This window comes from Mercenaria mercenaria, chromosome 7, assembly GCF_021730395.1.
Source record: "Mercenaria mercenaria strain notata chromosome 7, MADL_Memer_1, whole genome shotgun sequence".
NCBI classification, from domain to species: Eukaryota; Metazoa; Mollusca; class Bivalvia; order Venerida; family Veneridae; genus Mercenaria; species Mercenaria mercenaria.
Window position 1 is genome coordinate 6,741,524 of NC_069367.1, and position 22,956 is coordinate 6,764,479.

The 22,956-nt window shown below is 36.3% G+C and overlaps 1 protein-coding gene across 6 annotated transcripts in view; it reads right to left on the reverse strand.

Moving 5' to 3' along the window:
• The window catches only part of LOC123554975 (arf-GAP domain and FG repeat-containing protein 1-like), a 48,533-nt gene that overhangs the window by 13,357 nt on the left and 12,220 nt on the right, over positions 1-22,956 (reverse strand). The window contains exons 3-10 of one of the 6 annotated variants that reach the window (XM_053547461.1): positions 20,496-20,756; positions 13,427-13,599; positions 13,270-13,366; positions 10,098-10,272; positions 9,437-9,508; positions 6,723-6,899; positions 2,336-2,569; positions 565-603 (exon numbers count right to left, since the gene is read on the reverse strand). In XM_053547461.1, the coding sequence (XP_053403436.1) occupies positions 565-603; positions 2,336-2,569; positions 6,723-6,899; positions 9,437-9,508; positions 10,098-10,272; positions 13,270-13,366; positions 13,427-13,599; positions 20,496-20,756 (1,228 nt within the window). Of the gene's footprint in view, positions 1-564; positions 604-2,335; positions 2,570-6,722; positions 6,900-9,436; positions 9,509-10,097; positions 10,273-11,529; positions 11,581-13,269; positions 13,600-20,495; positions 20,757-22,956 lie in introns of all 6 variants that reach the window. The other 5 variants (XM_045345442.2, XM_045345439.2, XM_045345443.2 and 2 more) reach the window with 5 other exon arrangements.

Here is a 22,956-nt window from a genome sequence, read left to right on the forward strand (position 1 = left end):
ACCTCTCTACATACAAAGGCAGTTACGCAGGGCCATGAATTCATCCTCTGCTAGAATAGACACAGTGATCTGACTAGCAGGCCAGAGCTAGAGAAAGCTCCCAGAAGTGAGAGAGTAATCTGTTTTTAAAAGCTACATAAAGTACATGTATAACATACAGAAATGAGCACAACATTTTTAAAGACAATAGGATATCCTTTCTTCAAATTTCGATTATGTTCCTGAAAATTATTCCCCCCCCTGATTTTTCCCATTGAATTTTTTTAAATTAAATTTTCACTGACCAATTTAAAGAGTTGCCAGACAGCTGACTAATCATGAAATAAAAATCGAAATTTCCACTACTTTTCAAATGCGGTGTCAACCCTGACTTTTTAAATCTTTTATACATCTTACATCAACCAATCAAATTCTGACCACCATTTTGAATATTTTCTTCAAAATATTTATAGAATGCCCAACCATTTCTTCCTTGTTCACAGTAAGAGAATTAAACTAAAATAATAAACTGTAATAAGTATATCACAATTAGTCTTGATACAAAGTGTTGCAAGGCATGGTTACCGCTTGCTGTCAAGAATGGATTGCCCGGTGCACCAAGACCTATATAAGGTGATCAAATTATGTTAGTTTGAAAACAAAAGCATGTGAAATGACCACAGTGCTTTTCTGTGAAATTTATCACCAATAATCATAATGTTTACTAATACTTTAAGTTAATATTCTTAAAGTTTCCTCTAATGGGAAAACAGTAAATAATCTTTGTTTTAATCACTCAACTCTTTCCAAAGCAAATTGTTTAAATCAGTACAAAATAGAATTAGTACAGGGTAAACCTTTCTAAAATTAACTGAAATTTTAGACGTTCACAATGCTACTTTTTATTACCAAACACAATTGCTTATTTAAGGTAGTGCATCCATAATGACAATCTGCAATTGCCGTGTGATTTTTTTTTTTCCCCATCTTTTATTTCGGCATTCTTTGGCTGTAAATGAAGCACACACGAGCAATGGCTTCCCTAACAACCGGAGAATGCTAAAGTCACTTATGGAGAAAATGTGATCAGACTGAATTACCAACATTATTTATTGTCAATACAGGACCGCTACCTTAAATATAAATAATTTCAATCTGCCCTCTTAATCGTGAGGCTGCAAATACTGCATTTATGATATGCGTATACTTAATCCTTTATTGCAGTTTTAATAGTAAAACAAGTCCAACCCGAACTACCGAAAAATTGAGACAGTAGTTACACTTAATTTTCTTTAAGACTGGGTAGTGTACCAAATTTTTCAATTGGTTATAAATTTTATCCCAACACATAAGTAATTCTCATTCATATATATATCTTCGATAGTTGAAATCCACAAATTCATTTCCATAAGATAAAGCCATTTGGTCCCAAACCACTAAATTTCAAGACCACAAAATGAAATGATTACACAGTATATGCCATTTACTCAAGTTCTGTAATTTCGTTAAAATGACTGACATTCAAATTGGTATACAACAGATAACAATAGAAGTGTCTGTTTTACAACTATACACAACAGTCGGGATAGAACACCTGCTACAACTTAGGTTTACTTTAGTTTCCAAAGCACATAATTAATAATTCAAGCTTTTCTAGTAATTAAATGGAACACCCAAGCATAATCTAAAATAAGACAGGATATACTCCAGTAAAAGCTGCTTGTAAAACACATATGCCCAACAATGATCGAAGACAAGTGCGTATGTAATTCTTGTATGATTTGACCTTGACCTTTGATCAAATGACCTAATGAAAATCAAAGGACATCTACCGACTACAAAATCCGAAGAAAACTGATAGTTGAAGTGTTCTTTATTGAAACGGAAATTGTTTTCAATCTAGAGGTCACTGTAACCTTAACCGATCCTCAAAAGAATTAGAGTCCTCTACTGACCACAAGAAAAATAATAATTAATCATCTTATTAAGTTTAGACCAAAGGAGTCTTTAGTTATTGAGGGGAAACTGTTTCGAGTCTCAAGGTCACCTTGACCATTAACCTACTGCCCCCAGAAACAATAGGGGTCATCTACTGACCGCAGGCAAACATCCATAGTTTGATCATTGAAAGACCCAGCATTCTCTAGTTATTAGGAAACAAAATGGTTGACCAACAGATCGACAGTGAGCAAAACAATACACCCAGAAAACTCTCATTTTGCCCTTAAGATGTAAAATATATATTTGAGATATGCAAGTATGTTGTTTTATTTCCCAACTAAAAGCTCTGGGCACTTCAAATTTTTTACTCTGCTCTAATCTGTCAACTTCACAAGAAATGACAATGAATACACACCATTTGATTGTGCTGTTGCTGGTGCCCCGCCCCATGACATACTGGAAGTTGTTGCACTGCCTCCTCCCCAATTTAAACCAGATGAGCTAGGAACCGGCTGTGTGGAAGAGCTGTTCCAATTGACACCCCCAGTAGTCGTGCTGTTACTTTCACCTCCCCAGTTTATACCACCTGAGGTATTTGTTGTACCACCCCAGCCTACTCCTGTGTTACCTGCACTCAATGAACTCCAACCTGAAAAAAAAAGGGCAGGTTACAAACATCTCTCAGAATTGCACTGAAATACATCAGTAATCTGAATCAACACAGCAAAGAAAACATATCAAACTAAACATAAATGAATGTCCGAAGGTTGTCTTTTTGAATGAAATTCGTATTTTCTAAAATTAATATTCTACAACTATTGAAATCAATATAACATTCCTATTAATTTCCCCCGACCCCTATTCATCCAACCCTTAGAAGTGGTTTGGTTGTTGTTGTTTTTTTAATTACTTCATGCATTTCCACTGACTCCACTCTGCATTTCAACTTCTTAATTAAAGAATTTTTTATCATTATCATTATTCTTATATACTACCGGTACTTCCAATAAAAATGAATTTTCAAAATTTGCAATAAGAAAGAATCAGAATTTTCTTTACACATTTATAAATTATCACCCACTTTAACCTTTAGCCTGCTGGCAGCGCTCTTGGGTTACTAAATGGTATTGCCCAAATTGAACGATGTACCAGTCCATTTAATTTTTTTTTAGCAGGGTAAAGGTTAAAATTATTTAATTTTGTGGCAATAAAACTGCACAGTTTTGGCCAAAAATGGCTATTTCATGGGCATATGAATTACAGGGGTCTAGCTAGGTCCAAATTTTTGGGAGAAGTCACTTCTCCCTCAAGCTGTTTTAGGGAGAAGTGGGGAGACTTTAGGGAGAAGTGGGAAGGCTTTCTACCGCAATGATGTTGAGTGATTCGAAAGGTGGCTGTAATTTTCTTGTTTCTTGATAAAAAAAACATTGATGTGACCGTTCATTTTCTTAGTTAGATCATTTCCCATACAGTGGTTATCGTTTTCTTACAAAATTCTGAAAAAAGTCGTTTTCAAAATTCAAGCCGATGCTATAAATGTAACACGCCGAATTTTGGTTATATCTTGTACATGTATGAAGTGTTTATTATTAACACCGAGCAAAGAAGTAGAAGTGTATTTATTTTTTATAGCTCTTTGCACCGAGTCATTCACCGAAGAATGTCAGTATCTCACTCGAAATATAAAACTGAAAGTAAAATGTGTACAGTAATCTAGAAATACATATTCAAATAAATTCATCGATGGGAGTCAATTTAACGTAGTTAATACATTACATGTCGTTCTTTTATCATAGATAACAAATAATTGTGAACCATATTCCAATTAATCGCAAAGTTAATCAGCAGTTTCTTTAATAAAACATTGTTTTTTTTTTGCACTCGAACATGTTGACAATTAACGCGAAGTGTCAAAGACGTAAACGCGGCACTGATTGGCTTAACACAATAGACTCTGGTGTATCGGATAATTTGATTCGCTTTCACACTTCTCGGCATAATCTCGCAAGTACCTGAGGTAGGCAGAGCTTAAATTATGCTGCCGGCGTGTGTTTGTGTATTCGACACTCATTATGACACGGTGCAAATTGTCAACAGTCTGGGTAGCAGTAATTAGCGAGTGCGGAAATCAGTACTTAGTGAGTGCGGAAATCAAAGAAAATCGGGCGACTTGCATTTCGCTTTGAGGTTAGATTTGAGCGAAGTTTGAAGTTCTAGAGCGCCTATTTCGCTCAAGTCGCCCAGTCGCGAGAGCCCTGAATTAGAGTATTTCAACTTTTTTTTTAAATGAAAGGAAACTTTAATTGTTCCTTGAGCATTAACCCTTATCATGCTTAAACACGACTGATTCTGCCTTTGCGACCAGTGTAAATCATGATCAGCCTGCCCATTTGTGTGATCATGATCTTCATTGTTTGCTATTCAGTCATTATTTTTTGGTAAACACCCCTTTCAACAGTTAATGGTACTGTCCAAATTGAAAGATGGACAAGTTCATTATGGAAATTTAGCAGGGTAAGGGTTAATAATCTGGTTACGGCACAAGGAAATCAACAAATATAAATCCTCCCCCTAAAAGTAATGATTTCACAATATCTTGAATGTTTGTGAATTTTGTGAAAACAAGGCAGTCTGAAAGACAGCTAAATCCCCCGCCACTGCTATGGATAGTGAAAGGATAAAACCTTTGATTTTAGCTGTGACCTTGACCTTGAACTGACATGGCTGACTCATGAATTCTGCACAACGTCTTGATGAGGTGATCATTTGACCAAAGTTTCATGAAAATCCTTCAAGGGGTTTAGGAGATACAGAGCTGAAACCTTTGACCTTCAGTTGTGACCTTGACCTTGAGTTGACATGGCTGACTCACGAGTTCTTGATGAGGTGATCATTTGACCCAAGTTTGATGAAAATCCTTCAAGGGGTTAAGGAGATACAGAGTGGACACGAAATGGAAGGCTCAAACATTCGACCCTTAGTTGTGACCGTGACCTTGAGCTGGCATGGTTGACTCATAATTTCTGCACATCGTTCTGATGAGGTTATCATTTGACCTAAGTTTTATAAAATTCCTTCAAGGGGTTTAGGAGATATAGAGCGGACACGAAATGGAAGGCTCAAACCTTTGACCTTCAGTTGTGACCTTGACCTTGAGCAGACATGGCTGACTCATAAGTTCTGCACATCGCCTTGATGAGGTGATCATTTGACCCAAGTTTGATGAAAATCCTTCAAGGGGTTTAGGAGATATAGAGCGGGCACAAAATGGAAGGTTCAAACCTTTGACCCTAAGTTGTGACCTTGACCTTGAGCCGGCATGACTGACTCATGGTTCTGCACATCGTCTTGAGGAGGTGATCACTTGACCCAAGTTTTATAAAATTCCTTCAAGGGGTTTAAGAGATATAGAGCGGACACAAAATTGAAGGCTTAAACCTTTGATCTTGCTTTGTGACCTTGACCTTGAGCAGGCATGGTACTCATGGGTTCTGCACATTGTCTTGATGAGGTGATCATTTGACCCAAGTTTTATAAAATTCCTTCAAGGGGTTTAGGAGATATAGAGCGGACAGAAAATGGCAGGCTCAAACCTTTGACCTTGAGTTGTGACCTTGACCTTGAACCGACAAGGCTGACTCATGGGTTCTGCACATCGTCTTGATGAGGTGATCATTTGACCCAAGTTTCATGAAAATCCTTTAAGGGGTTTAGGAGATATGGACTGGACACGATTTTGTTACGGACGGAAGGACGGACAGACGGACGGAAGGACAGACGGACGCAGACCATTCCTATAATCCCTCCGCCACGGCGGGGGATTAAAAATCAGCAGCTATAAAAAAGCAATTATTATGTTAGTGATAAGTATGAATTTCAAAATGACAATGTATGGCAGAATTTAGAATACTAAAGAGATGATTTGAAACATGGATAGAAAATGCATACAAGTGAAATTTACAACAAGAAATCGAGGCTTCGTAAGTTATATTTGGGTATAAAATATTTGGAGCATGTTTAAAAGTGCAGTGAGACCTTTCAATCTGATGCATACTTTATATCATACATTTTCTACTGCTTACACATTGTTTTAAATGATCATGATTGTGTTGCACAATATTATAGTTACAGATCTCTGAAGCATCTGTATCTTTGACTAGTAGCTGCTATTGGAATAAAAAAGGTTCTAACATGGTATCATACTGTGAAATCATTAATATTTGTGGGGACTAATTTTGTGGATTTTGTGGTTGAGTTGATCCATAAGATTTAATTCCAACGAACAAGTAAAATTCCCATTCATTTTATGTTCAAAAGTTGAAATCCTCAAATTCGTATCTCCATGCAATTGCCGTTTTGACCAAAACCACAAAATTTAATGCCCAAGAAATCAAATGATTTTACAGTATCACATGCTTTCCATGATTTTCTATGTATCTCATAATCGTTTTTACTTTGCCAGTTATGTAAACAACCATAGCCAATCGGGTATTGGAAGTGCCTACACATGACCTTATATAACATAGGTCATATGCATTAATTGTTACTAAATGCAGCAGCAATGTAAAAATAAATATATATATATATGTGGAGGCCGCTATTACTTGTGCAAACAACTACTAATATGTGTGTGCTATAGCTTAAACAATGCTTCATGACTTTGGTGGAAATGTATACGGTACTTGGAAATATATAAGATTATACTGATATTAAAACAAAATTTTCAAACAAAATAACACAAATAGTGGGAGGAAAAGAAAGCGGTTTATAACTCTGTTGGGACCATCAACCACTAACGTTACCTGTGGATGCACTTTCTTCTGTAGTTGTGGGGGCACTGAACAGATCTGACAGGTTTGAGTATTTGTCTCCACCACCACCTCCTGCCGGTGCCGGCGCGGAGGGTGCTGGTGTAGACATAAAACCATTTAGAGACTGCTGTGATGACTGGGAACTGGACCCGGAGGGCTGCAGGGGCGCTGAAATAAAACAAAACAGTATCCTGATGATAGGGTGTCCCCTAGGTATTCCCGCAGGCAGCAAGCAGTGCTCGAACAGAAATCATCTGTCTCATCTTCATCAACCATTCACCATTGCCCAAACCATTTCCCCAACCATTGCTCCCAATGTGATTTATATACTAGACGAGTGTAGAAAAAATACTGCAAACGAGTGTCAGTTACTATCACTCAAACTCAGCTAGATCACAAATAAGTAGTCTAAGAACTTTTAAACACGTTTTGGCAGTGGCACATTTTTTTTTCACCTACGGCAGGGCTACCATCACTTTATCTGAAACTTGGCATGTGTTAAATTCTGGAAACGTTTAATCTATATTTTCTAAAAGCAAAATTCATGTAATGAAATCTGTGAGTTAATGATCAAGCAAAGAAAAAATTAGCTGCACCATGAAACAAGAGCTGTCCGTAAGACAGCCAAGCTCGACTATTCGAAATATTGTCCCAGAAGTAGGAAAAAATTACCCAAAAAGGTTAAATATCAGAAGAGTTTTAAGTTTAAAAGTGGACATAATTTGACCAAAATGAAGGTCAGAGTTATGGGACTTGCTGCTATCAACTAGTTTTATAACCCCAGCACATGTGAAGTTTCAATTCAATATCTGCATTAGTTTTGGAGATAGAAACTTGCATGTTAAACTTAAACCAGAATTTTCTAAGTCCAAAAGGGGGCATAATTTGCCCAAAATATATGTCAGAGTTATGGGACTTGACCTAGTGAGGTTGGTAATTGATCTAGAAAAAGAAAAATAAGTTTCAAAGCTATATGCCTTTAAATGATAGCTGTATGTACTTGCATGCAAAAACTTAACCAAGGTGTGACGCCGACACCAGGGTGAGTAGAATAGCTAGACTATTCTTTGCATAGTCGAGCTAAAATCCAAAACAGTGCATTTGGGACCAGCATGGATCCAGACCAGCCTGCGCATCCATGCAGTCTGGTCAGGATCCATGCTGTTCACTTTCAAAGCAGTCAGGATCCATACTTTTGCTTTCAAAGCCTATTGCAATTAGAGAAACTGTTGGCAAACAGCATGGATCCTGACCAGACTGTGCAGATGTGCAGGCTTGTCAGGATTCATGCTGGTCGCAAATGCTTTATTTTGGTTTTCTCATGGTGCGGCTCAAATGTATGATCTGTAGAAGAAGTGGTAAAAATTCTAGCTAATGAGTATGATAAAACATGACAAATACTCACTCTTTTATGTAATTAAAAAATACTGCAAACTATTCACTTTCTTTAAAACTATTACTCACTTCAATTAACAATACTTCAACCCCATATAAATCAGGCTTTGATAAATGTTTGCTAAAAAGTTAATGCCTGCAAGCAATGTGCACTTTACCCATACCCATACACATGAACAATCAGTGAAATTTTTACCATACCCTTTACCCATTCAAGATAAAACTGTACAGATATACCCCTTAAGCTATCCTTAAAAAATATAATTTCTTTGAGCTCAGACCAGTTCAACAAAACTGTCAATACACAATTGCCTTTTTAAGTCAGAAAGTGACAGACGTTTTTGTAGGTCAAATATTCCGTCAGTCATAATCATGTATGTCCATGGCAGTTTTGGTAACAATTCTCAAACTTCTGGATTTAGTCATGTAAAATATAAGCATGATTTAGTCATGAAAAATATGCAAAATGTAAGTTGATTTTGTCATGTAAAATACGCAAAATGTAAGCCTGATTTTGTCATGTAAAATATGCAAAACATAAGCATGATTTTGACAAGTTAAATATGCAAAATGTAAGCATGATTTAGTCATATGCAACATGCAAAATGTAAGAATGATTTAGTCATGTAAAATATGCAAAATGTAAGCAAGATTTCGTCATGTAAAACAAGTAAAGAGTAAGCATGATTTAGTCATGTAAAAAAAGTAAAATTTAAGTTCAGTTTAATCACATAAAATGCAAATATTATCTAACTTCACTTGAATTTTCTGTCCGCATTTTTTAACTAACATGCAAAATGTAAGCAATTCTCTGTCTGAATTATTTAACTACAATCAGTCCTGTATTTAAGCAACCTGTCAAGGGAGTGACACAATCTAGTTGCTTAACCCTTACCCTGCTAAATTTCTATAATCAGCTTGTCCATCTTCCAATTTGGACAGTACTATTAACTGTTAAAAGGGGTGCTTACCAAAAGCTACTGACTGAATGGCGAAAAGTGCAGATCATGGACTGAACGGATATGCAGGCTGATCATGATCTACACTGGTCGCAAAGGCAGAAAGAGTTGTGTCCAGCATGGTAAGGGTTAAGGTAGGTTGCACAAGTTCAAATAAAGACAAAATCTGGGATGTTAACCAAAAGGCTGCTTAAAGCAAGTGGCCGCTAAGGCAGATAAAACTACAGCTCTGTACTGACTGGAAAATAACCCCACCCACATACAAATCCCTTAAATTCTTGGTCTGAGCACAGCAAATCTATGATTTTTTAAGGACGGCCTTTCCGATAAATAAAGTACTGACAACCTTACCTGCTTGTGAGAATGGTTGTGGCTGTGCACTTGTTGCTGTGTTACCAAAGTTACCGAAGTCAGCAAAACCACCTGCAACAGAAAGAAAATTTCCATCAGTATATACTTTTTTTCAAATTAAAAGAATTTTTGAATTCTGCTTCTTTCAAAATTACTACTTGGATTTGCATTTAAATGAAATCATGACATCCTCCAATCCTCAGATAAAATTTAATATTCCTATGTGGATGCAAATTTGCATGACAACAGATGCTGAGCTATAATCTAATTTTGTGAAAATGAATTTCATGTTTGAGTCAAAACAGCTACTTTTTGGAGGCATGCGCTTGTGGATTTGAAATTTTGAATATAACTGGGAATTTTACTTGCTTGTTTCGATTTAATTTCGTGGATTCACTCAACCATGTACATTAGTCACGTATGAATATTAATGATTTTGCAGAATGGCAAACTCAGCAATAGCATGGAGGTATAGAGATGGCATGCAAATGAGGTAACTGGTGCTAATTATTCATTATACCACATGTACATCATTCTATTGAGCAGAAAACAGACCAACATTAACCAAAATGCCTAAATTGCCAACTTTTCAGAAATTTGTTTAAATGGAGAATGGTGAAAGGCTAAACAAAACTGAGGAAAATGTTAATAAAATAACTACCTCCCCCTGGCGGATGTGTCTGTGGTGCCGAACTGGCGAAAGGATCTCCGCCTAAATCTCCGAGTAAATCCATGGCCGTCGAACCGGATGATTTGGAGGACTGTATACTCTGGTTTCCTGGACTTTGTGGAGTGGATCCTATTGGTGGAGGGGTGGCGGACACTGGAGCTTTCTGCTGTAAACAGAAACAAAGACAATTTCAGACTAATCTAAAAATATTACACACAAACTTTTCATGAGAAAGTTTGCGTCTATACCACTCCTTCATCATGAAAGAACATGACATTGTATTGATACAACTTACACAAATAGTCTAAATACTAAACAAAGGCCTCCACTACACCTTTTCACCTTTTAATTTCATGCAATTATCTTTAATTACTGTTATCTTGTGAGTATTTAATTCAACCGATTTGTTAGTTTAGTTGTTTCAAATTCAACTGTATATAACTGAGCAAGGAATGTGTTCTATTAAAGATAGGGACAATAGTAAACACTAGCTGCAGAGATTTTTCTAGGATAGTAAAAACTTGTTCCTGTAAACCATGAATAAAACAAAATTTGAAATAAAACGTATATCCAGGAAACAGTATAACTTCTGAACCTTGTAACAAATATTAACCCTTAGCCTGCTGCAGGCGAATTTAACAGCCAAGCTGTTTGCTACTCTGACAATATTTCTTCCAATTTTGGAGCAAATTGAATGAACTTTACAATTTAAGCAGACGACATTTCCAGCAGACGACAATTTATCTAGCATGCTAAAGGTTAACTAACAACGTACAGTGAACACCGATCACTTGAGGTTGCAAAATAAAAGAGTTATCAAGAGTTTAGAGTAATCAATACGTAGAAAATATACCGGTAAGCAGCACAGCCAGTGTCAACATGGATTGACCCGGTGATCTCGGGATCACGAGACATCTATGCTCGAGCAAGCAGTGTTTCACTGTATTCAAATAACTAAAACAAACTACACGTGGTCAATGTAGCGGACCCATTATGACAATCAACAACTTCCATGCTGTTACATTATTTCCCTATGTTATTTTGGCATCTTTGGGTCATAACAGAAAATTGCTTATTCACAGAAACCAGAGAATGCCAAAATTACATTTTGATCAGAGAATTTGTAATTAACCTTTAGCTTGCTGGTGGCAAATGGTCCTGCCTTTGCGACCAGTGCAGATCAAGATCAGCCTGCACGTCTGTGCAGACTGATCATGGTCTGCACTGTTCGCTATTCAGTCAGTAAATTTTCAGTGAACACTCGTTAGAATAATAAGTGGTACTGCCCAAATTGAAAGAAGAACCAGTTCATTTTAGAAATTAAGCAGGGTAAAGGTTAAATGGAAAATGTTGACTGTCATTAGGGGCCCACCATCCTGAAGAACAAGGAACAAAATATGAATTTGCAGCAAGTGAAGTTTACCCAGACTTTCTGGTGTATTCTGTAATACTGCGCACTGACCCCATGATAGCCCTAATGAACCAGGACATATAGTTTACTAACAAAACAGTGCATGAGAATAAGAAAAATTCAGCTTCTCAACAAATACAGGTATTGTAAGGATGTATAAATTTTAAGTAAAATTTGCCATTGTGCACAAAAGCAAGGATACAAATTCTGTACAATTTGATGTCTTTATTAGACAAAAAACATGTATATGATAACAAGAATCAAAGCTTGTGAACTTCCGTTTCCGTACTGAGACAAAAAAGCTAGGCATCATATAGTTTAATTCAGAGAAACCAGACTGGAAATGGAAAATGGAATGAGACTATACAAGCTAATTTAAGGATTCTACTCACCTGTTTACTATAAACTGCAGTGGATCTCTTATTCAAATACTGCATTAATTCCACAGACATTGTGAATGCGTTTTAACACTTTATGTCCAACTTGATAAATTCAATATTATATTTTTTTCTGATTGCGGTTCAGTATTTATAGAATGTTCATACAAATATTTTGCTGCATTTTCTTTTTAAAGAAATGGTCACTCTTTATCTCCCCTTCGTATGCAGTATTTGTAAGTTTCTCTCATAAAAGTTTTCACAAAATGAAGTAACAATTTGACAAAGAAAAAGAAAAAAAAGACTTGTACAAAATAGTGTTGTTTTTGTTTGTTTGTTTTTTTGTACCAGCTGTATTTCTATAATTAATTACAAAAAAAAAGTCAGTTTAGAAAATAAATATTTTCCCAGAACTTCAAAAAAAAACAACAAAAAAAAACAATATACATTAATTTTCAAGATCACAGCAATATCCGCATATAACAATGCATGAATTAGTCCCACTCACAGCCTGTTGCAAACGTACACTGATATCAGACTGGGTAAGGGGCACTTATATTGCACTGGCTAATTATCAATGAATTACTCGTACTGATAACCTATTTTGGTCTGTATCAATCACCGACTGTTACATTTTGAAACAATGACACCACTTTATAGTAAGAATCATACTGTACAAGCATGACGTCTTAATATAATTCATTCATTAAAAAAAAGAAAGTTAATTTGAGATGACGTCATTGCGTGGCTGTAACACTTAGTGTAGGAGGAAGAATTAAGCAATACAGCAACAAAATAAAGTTCTGATATCATTCATCAAAAAAAAAAAAAAAAAAAAAAAAAAATGCCCTCCACTTCAGACAATGGTATCATTTCTATAAACAGACTTGTTTTTTCCTTTTGATAAATTACTCTGTGACAAGAACAAAATTAATTATTCATTATGGCATTTTCTTAAATGCAGAGAGTTATTAAGAATAAATCCTCCGTATTAAAATGTCAGTACAAGAACATGTGATTAGCATCAGTACATAAACTTCTATAAGGAAGGAACAAGACAGGTTGTGGCAGATATTCACAGTAGATTATACTTTTTGCCTTACAATGTAGCCTATAGTGCAGGGTCTGGTCAGAGGTGCAGGGGATACAAGGCTTAGGTTTTCGGAATTCAAATTTTGCTTTTATGCTGTAAAAGAAGCTGTGGAAAAAATAACACTTATGGAACAGGCCAATAAATAAATGTAATTTACGCCAATTTAGCTTTTTGGAAAAATGTGTAATATTTGGCTCAGGTTTGCAGTTTTCAAATTTATAGGTGTGTTTTATTTAGGCAAGGGAAATTTCAATGTCTTATACATGTGGTATGTAATACAACCTCTTGAATGATCTGGGTATTTATGTCTGAAAGTGGATTCCCTGTATTTCCGAGAGATGGTGTACTAGAATTCCCTGTGTTTCCGAGAGATGGTGTACTAGAATTCCCTGTGTTTTCGAGGGACAGTATACTAGAATTCCCTGTGTTTCCAAGAGACGTAGAATTCCCTGTGTTTTCGAAGGACAGTATACTTGAATTCCCTGTGCTTCCGAGAGACGGTGTGCTAGTGCTAGGCTCCTCAAATATGTCAGCATGAGAGACAGTCACTTCAGGCTCAATGGAGGTTGGTTGGTCCTCAAACGGGTTAACAGTTATATTAATATCATCTTCCTAAAATATTTGATCAACTTACATTTATAAAGTCACTTTTATCTACTTTGTCATTGTCCAGACCTGTTTGATTTTTTTTTTTTGATTTAATGTCACAACGACACAATTATAGGTCATAATTATGGCGACTTTACAACTTTGAAGACCCCAAGATGCCCCTCTGTGCATTTTTTCATTACAAGAGCTCACCTGGGTAGAACCTCACATGAAGAACTTAACACCCCGAGTGAGGCTCGAACCCACATCAATGAGGAACAAGTGATTAGAAGTCAACAACCTTAATTATCACTCGGTCACGGTTGCCCCAGACCTGGTTGAACCTTTGACCAATTCAGCAATATTTTTTTGTTGGTTTACATTCCAAGTTAAAGGAATCAGCCAATCAGCATCACTTCACAATTTTTTTTCTGAATTCAATCCAAAACTGCATGAAAAGAGTGGTTGCATTCATTTCAATATTGACGCCGTTTTATACAGAAAAGTTTTGTTCTTTCGGGAAAATTTCTAAATATCTGACATGTAGAGTGAATCCATTCAGTAATTCTAAGAAGTCGTTCAATGTATCAAGTGTTTACAGTGGCTGAGAAAAATATTTTCAATTTTGGCGTGTTGATGTATTGCAAAACATTGACCGGCTGAAATCTTTCCTGGCAGATATCATGCCTCAGTGCTAGTGCTCACCAACTTTTTTCAATTAAATAAAATAAATCAGAAGTCTGTCTTGGTCAAATCTTTGATTGATCAGAAAGATGCTAAACAACTTTTTACTATTTCTCATTTTTTAAAGTAATTCTTGGAAATTAATGGTAAATACCCAACTTCCAAACACAGCACTATGGAAAGAATGCCTAAAAACCATGCAAGAATATTTCTAACTTTTACATGGCTAAATTTTTCTGTCAGTTACATAAAGTATATTTTGCAATAAGCAACCATTCACTCACAGACTGGTGAGGGAACACTTAAATGTAAATTAAGATGTCAAATAGCTTCATAATGTCTGGTTCATTACTACTTGGATAAATAAAACATAGCATTTATTTCTATCATCATGTTTCAACGAGCATGAAAATAAACAATGCCTTCTTGTGTCTTATCTTCTGATTTACCACTGTTCAGATGCTTTGATATTCAATCATGATGTCCTTCAACATGTATGCACACCTGACCTCTGAACCATTGTAAAACAGACGATAAACAATGCAAAGGCACTGTTTATTTAGTAAGGTTTACTATGGTAAATACAAAATTTCTGAGGTAAACATGATCAATCATTAAAATCATATGATCAAATAAAATGTGATAATTGTATCATAAACAAGGGAATGTTTACATCTATATTAGAACATGATGTCCACTATCTGTTATGGTCTGTAGCCAAGTGGCACAGAGCACTTCATATCAAAGTACATTTATCAAGTAAATAAACAATCAGAGGCTAGGGTATAAAATTATTGTTTCTATGGTCCTCATATTTATTACCTAATCCATACTGAATGTTGCGTAAATTACTCAAAATGTCTTTAAAAATTGCGTATTCTTACAGCCCTTGCCGACTCGAGCAACAAGTATGTTAACTTAAAATGACAAGGATATGTATGTACAGCAACTTGCAAGCACCATTTAAAAATGCTTAAATGCTACATAATATATAATTATGACAGACAATACAAGAGCTGTCCGTAAGACAGCCAAGCTCGACTATTCAAAATATTGTCCCAGAAGCAGGAAAATATTACCCAAAAAGGTTAAATATCAAAAGAGTTTTAAGTTCAAAAGGGGGAATAATTTGACCAAAATGCATATCAGTTATGGGACTTGCTGCTATAAACTAGATTTATAACCCCGAAGACACATGTGAAGTTTCAAATCAATATCTGCATTATTTTGGAGATAGTAACTTGCATGTAAAACTTTAACCAAAATTTTCTAAGTCCAAAAGGGGGCATAATTTGCTCAAAATACATGTCAGAGTTATGGGTCTTGACCCAATGAGGTTGGTAATTGATCTAGAAAAAGAAAAAATAAGTTTCAAATCTATATGCCTTTTAGAAGTAGCTGTATGTACTTGCACGCAAAACTTTAACCAGAATTTTCTAAGTCCAAAAGGGGGCATAATTTGGCCAAAATGAAGGTCAGAGCTATGGGACTTGCTGCTATCAACTAGTTTTATAACCCCGAAGACACATCTGAAGTTTCAAATCAATATCTGCATTAGTTTTGGAGATAATAACTTGCATGTAAAACTTTAACCAAAATTTTCTAAGTCTAAAAGGGGGCACAATTTGCTCAAAATACATGTCAGAGTTATGGGTCTTGACATAATGAGGTTGGTAATTGATCTAGAAAAAGAAAAAATAAGTTTCAAATCTATATGCCTTTTAGAAATAGCTGTATGTACTTGCACGCAAAACTTTAACCAGAATTTTCTAAGTCCAAAAGGGGGCATAATTTGGCCAAAATGAAGATCAGAGTTATGGGACTTGCTGCTATCAACTAGATTTATAACCCCGAAGACACATGTGAAGTTTCAAATCAATATCTGCATTAGTTTTGGAGATAGTAACTTGCATGTAAAACTTTAACCAAAATTTTCTAAGTCTAAAAGGGGGCATAATTTGCTCAAAATACATGTCAGAGTTATGGGTCTTGACCCAATGAGGTTGGTAATTGATCTAGAAAAAGAAAAAATAAGTTTCAAATCTATATGCCTTTTAGAAATAGCTGTATGTGCTTGCACGCAAAACTTTAACCAGAATTTTCTAAGTCCAAAAGGGGGCATAATTTGGCCAAAATGAAAGTCAGAGTTATGGGACTTGCTGCTATCAACTAGTTTTATAACCCCGAAGACACATGTGAAGTTTCAAATCAATATCTGCATTAGTTTTGGAGATAGTAACTTGCATGTAAAACTTTAACCAAAATTTTCTAAGTCCAAAAGGGGGCATAATTTGCTCAAAATACATGTCAGAGTTATGGGACTTGACCCAGAGAGGTTGGTTATTGACCTAGAAAAAGAAAAAATAAATTTCAAAGCTATATGCCTTTAATTGATGGCTGTATGTACTTGCATGCAAAAACTTAACCAAGGTGTGACGCCGACGCCGACGCCGACGCCGACGCCAGGGTGAGTAGAATAGCTAGACTATTCTTCGAATAGTCGAGCTAAAAATGAAACTATCATGTTAATTCTACACAAGGATTATTCCAGCGAGTTGTTTTTTAAGCTATACTATTTCTATTCCAGCCCGACTGGTACCAAACAGTGACACTTATTGTATCCTGTTTTAACTGAACTAGCGGAATTTGTTTGTTTGTTTGTTTTGTGTTTTACACCGTCTTTCAACAGTATTTCAGTTATGTAACGACAGGCAGTTAACCTAACCAGTGTTCCTGGGTTCTGCACCAGTACAAACCTGTTCTCTGCAAGTTCTCTGCCAACATCCCCGCATAAATCAGAGGTGGAGGACGAATGATTTCAGACACAATGTCTTCTATCAAATTGTTACAGAGAACATATGCCCCGCACGAGGATCAAACTCACGACCCCGAGATCCGTAGATCTGCGCTCTCCCTATTGGGCTAAGCGGGCAGGTGAACTAGAGGTGTAACTTATAACCATACTTGTATAAAATTATGATAAAATCAAAGATTTCACACAGTCTACCACAAATATGATAAACATGATAAACATGACAGATATGATAGTTCAGCTTGCACTCTGTCTCACATAACCTTTTAAAAGTTGTGTTGTTAAAACTGGGTACAATCGCCTATCAGAAAGTGAAATTTTTCTCCGATAAAAGGTTGATTATTTCGATGGGGTCATAGATAAAACTGGTACATTCTGTATACTAACTGCTGGTCATGTTACGGACACCTATTGGTATGCCAAACATTTCAATTATTTAAGTTATTTTTACACAGGACAAATTATCTCCCTTGGCCACCAGTTCGAGGGCCATTCTTGATATAAAATTGGCTGTTTATTTTATACAGAATACCTCACAATGCTGTAAAATTTTGTAAACCGATAAAAAACAAGAAACTCGGCAATGCCACGAAACCAGGTTTTCAACACTTTTCATAAGAATAAAAAAGTATACTAAATCACAGTGCACCACTTTAAAGCACAACCCTAACCCTAACCTAACCCTAACCCTATTTTTAGTAACAATGACCTTGACCTTGATCCCAGAAACCCCAAAATCAATCCCAAACTACAACTTTATATAAGTTTTCTATACACCAAGTTTCATCATGAAAGCTCATTCCTAAGTTAAGTTATTGACTGGAAACCCTTTTTCTATTTTAAGTAACAGTGACCTTGACCTTGACCCCAGAAACCCCAAAATCAATCCCAGCCTTTGTCTTGATATAAGCTACATACATACCAAGTTTTATTCAAATATCTTTACCGAAACAAAAGTTATTGACCAGAAACACCAGTTTGATGCCGCCGCCGCCCGCCCATCCACCCGACCTCCTGCCCGACCAACGACATACCCCAATCTAATAACTCAGGTTTTCATTGAAAACCTGGTTAAAAATTCTTACAATGTGGTTATCTTTGAAATTGTCACACTGTATTTCTTATGAAAAATTTGACCTTCAAAATGGCCGACAGTTTTGTCAAGGGAGATAATAAATACACAAGTCAGGAACTACTCTACCAGCAGAATAATATATCTGTTTAGTTGCTGTTATCTTCAAAACCTAATTTTCTGTCATCAAAGAAATATACAACCAAACTTCGTTCACTTGAACTCAGATCCTTTGAAAGCCTACTTCGCTCGTACTCATCGTCGGGTCTCAGCAAAACCCCTATATAATGTATCATTTTCGATGGCTCTAACTACAATAACCCAAACAAATTTCACAGTTTGAGCAAACGAAGTTGACTGCATTCCAGTAGTTACTTTTCAGACTAGAGTTAACAAATATTAAAATCTATTTATTTGAAAAGTATATTAGTTACCAGGTATGTCTTCAAAAATTATCCACAGTATGTGCAGAGCAAGTTGATAGCATAATGAAATGAAAGATTTGGCCCTTGAACTGCACACTGTGACTGGTTTAATGCAGTTTCAACATTCTTTATCATCCTGGTATCTTAAACTTAAAAGGATGATAGTGAACAGTATACTAAGTGAACTGTTACCATCTTTAAACAAATATGATAATATATATCTAAATTTTTTTTGGCATGTACCCACTTCTTTCTGTTTTTTTTAAATTAACACTTATATCCCACTATTTTCATCATTCCATCCCTGCTAAAAAACATGATTGTACCGGAAACTATATTTGCAATTGTACCTTCCACTGATCTGCTTTAAAGTACACAGTGAGCTAAATCCAGATGAAGCAGGACGGATGAATATACAGCCAAGGCAGTCTGAAAGACAGCTATATCCCCCGCGGCTGTTATGGATAGTGAAAGGGTTGATGTTATTTGGCGGAAGAATTTACATTGTTAAGTATATTTTATAGTCCATGTACATTTGTATGACGACATAAATGAATTTGAAAATCCTTCAAATGATTTAAGAGATAGAGTGGACACAAAATGGAAGGCTCAAACCTTTGACCTTGAGTTGTGACCTTGACCTTGAGCCGACATGACTGACTCATGACTGACAGACTTCTGCACGTCGTCTTGATGAGGTGATCATTTGGCCCAAGTTTCATGAAAATCCTTCAAGAAGTTTAGGAGATACAGAGCTAAAACCTTTAAACTCGAGTTGTGACTCTGACCTTGAGCCGACATGGCTGACTCATGAGTCTGCACATTTTCATGATGAGGTGATCATTTGACCAAAGATTCATGAAAATCCTTCAAGGCGTTTATGAAATACAGAGTGGACACAAATTGGAAGGCTCAAACCTTTAACCCAGAATTGTGACCTTCACCTTGAGCAGACATGACTGACTCATGAGTTCTGCACATCATCTTGATGAGGTAATCATTTGATCCAAGTTTCATGAAAATCCTTGAGGGGTTTAGGAGATACAGAGCGGACACAAATGGAAGGCTCAAACCTTTGACCTAGAGTTGTGAACTTGACCTTGAGCTGACATGGCTGACTCATGAATTCTGCACATTGTCTTAATGTGGTGATCATTTGACCCAAGGTTCATGAAAATCCTTCAAGAGGTTTAAGAGATACAGAGCAGACAAAAAATGTTACAGACGGACGGAAGGATGGATAGAGACCATTCCTATAGCCTCCCACCTTTAGGGGATACAGAACTGACAAAAAAGTTACAGACAGACAAAAGGACAGATGGAGACCATTCCTATAACCACACATCTTTATGTGATACAAAGCTGACACAAAATATTACGAATGGACGAAAGACCAATCCTATAACCCCCCCACCCACCACTCATGGCTGGGGATTAATAATGTTTTTCAACCATATGTAAGATCTACATGACTTATAGACAAAACCTGGGCTTTACAGTCATTTACAAGCAAAAGCTACCCTTGGCTTTGACTGAGCAAAACAAAGAAGTGTAACAAAAATGACAGCGGTCAACATGAAAATCTCAAGTGAACCCGGATACCTGATCAACCAAAGCTCAAGTGTAAATGCCAACGTATATTTATTCTTAAATAATGTTCTGCCAAATCAAATACATGAGCTGTGCCATGAGAAAACCAACATAGTGGCTTTGCACCCAGCATGGATCAAGACCAGTCTGTGCATCCGCGCAGTCCGGTCAGGATCCATGCTGTTCGCTAACAGTTTCTCTAATTCCAATAGGCTTTGAAAGCGAACAGCATGAATCCTGGCCAGACTGCGCGGATGCGCAGGCTGGTCTGGATCCATGCTGGTCGCAAAGCCACTATGTTGGTTTTCTCGTGGCGTGGCTCAGTCATGATCATTACCTGAGTATTTCCTACTTGTAGTTTTGGGGCGTTCTCTCCTAGTAATGACTTCAGTGGTTTAGTTCCTGGTGCTTTTGTTGCTGTAATTGCCGACTCGTTCATGCGTTTTGCTTCTTCTTTCATACTGTCTGAGGGCGCCACATAGTAACGTTTTCTTTCATATTTTTGGGACATAAAGTCTTTGACCTTCGCTTCATCTCGCCCTTCCGTCTGACTGCCTAATCTGTTGTCATATAGACCCAGCCATACTTTCCTACAATACTGAAGAATTGAAAAGCATTTATTTACAAGTACTTAAAGCTACCTTTCATGGAGTTGCAACCATTCATATATTTTCGTTATGATTTCAGTCTAAGCAAATAGCAACTGCTATATTTAATTCCACTTTGTACATGTAAATGCTGACTTTTCATGGACTACCGACGCCAGTTTTTAGCACGTGAAATTGAAAGTAAAGTATTTTCTTTTGTTTTCCCATACGTCAAAAATAATATCCCAAGATGTCAACAATCAACAAAGGAGACTGCAAGCTGTAGTTCTGAGATTTTTGGTAAGACAATCTGACCATACCATGTATGTTCACAGTGTTAATTATCATTCCACATAATCCTTAATTGTTTCTGTCTCCATTTCTTATGTCCCGACACTGACTTAGTTTACATCCATTAATAGATTTCTGCGCATGGGTTTAGGTTAACTGTGCTATTTCTGTAACTGCCTAAGTGTCATGGACAACAGTTTGTGTTTCATGCTTTTTGTTTTGTTTTTTATTTTGAAGGTATGCCAGTTTTAACAAATTTCACTGCTTCAGTTTTATAAAACCAAATTACCTGACCACACACAAATAGAACATTATTTCTAGGTAATGAAGTTTAATTGTTCCAAAGAATGTAGTTTTAAAACATACCGATAATGAATTACTGAAATGAGTCATAGGGTTTCTTTTTTTTTTTAGTTTGGATGTTAAGTGTAATGTACTGTACTGTAGACTGGGAAAATTAATATATTCATATTTGGGAATAATGCCACTCACAGATACAAAATATTCTTGACTATTAATCTTCATGTCAAACAAGAGCTGTCTCCATAGGATGACATATGCCCCCGATGGCACTTTGAATGAGTAGTTATGGCCGATGTTAGAGTTTAGGACCTTTGACCTACGGAGCTGGGTCTTGCACGCGACACGTCGTCTTACTGTGCCACACATTCATGCGTAGTTATTTTAAAATCCATGCATGAATGACAAAGATATGGACCGGACACGCCCATCAATGCACTATCATGAAAAATGACCTTTAACGTCTAAGTGTGACCTTGACCTTTGCAGGGGTCACACTGGGAATTTTTTTCTCTGAGCCACTGCTTTTCCGAAGATAAAATTATGAGGCCAACAACGGCGAAGCGCATAGCATTGATGTTCTTGTAGGGCTACATTATATGTACCAAAGTACTCATACTATTCAAGAAATTAATGTACTTATTACACATTAGTCTTAGTAACCCTTTAAAAAGATATTTAGAAAATCAATTTGTGTTATTTTCTAAAATTATCATTTTTATAAACATCTGCCATTTAATAAAAAAATTCTGAAAATCACATTTAAAATAAAGATGTCAAAAAAGAAAAAAAAAAGTTTAAAAAAAAAACAGTGTTTTATTTTGCACATTACCTATAAGTGGGTGGGGTTCGATGCCTTCGCATGTTTTATTCTCGAAAATTACTTCAAAATAAGAGCTCCTTTTGCAACATTTGTCATATTTTTCTTAAATGTAGACTTTTTATTGGCTTTTTATTAAGATTGCAATAAAAAATCTCGTCAGAAATATCCGAAAATCACGGTCGCGAAAACGGGTGACAAATTCGGAAAACGTAAGTTAGAATTAAATATTTGATAAAATACCTATGTTTTATTGCTTTTCTATCATCATAGCTGTTCAATACTTACAATTTCTGCTTGTCTAAAGCATTTTTATTTGTTTTGCCCAAACTAACCCTTGGCAATCATAGAAAATTTGTCTAACGGCCGACTGCTCATAAAATCGTATCAAGTGCACAAAATGAAGATTATAATTATCCAGTTTGTTATTCAATAATCTAATTATCGCCAATTAACTGCCTGATCAAATAAAAAAAATTGCAAATTGGCTCCCTCCTTTTCAATAACGGATGTTGTGTCTACACAGATTATCGATTTTTCACACCTTTTGGTTCGTAAAACTGGCAATATTCGTAGTTTTGCAGACAGACATAGCTTCGGGCCATTTTCGCCAATTAGAAAATTTCGGAGCCACGTTTAATTTTTTGTCGCAAATGGCTCAAGTGGCGATCGACAGCGTGACCCCTGCCTTTGAGCTACGGACCTGGGTCTTGCGCGCGACACGTCGTCTTACTGTGGTACACATTCATGCCAAGTTATTTGAAAATCCATCCATCGATGACAAAGATATGGACCGGACA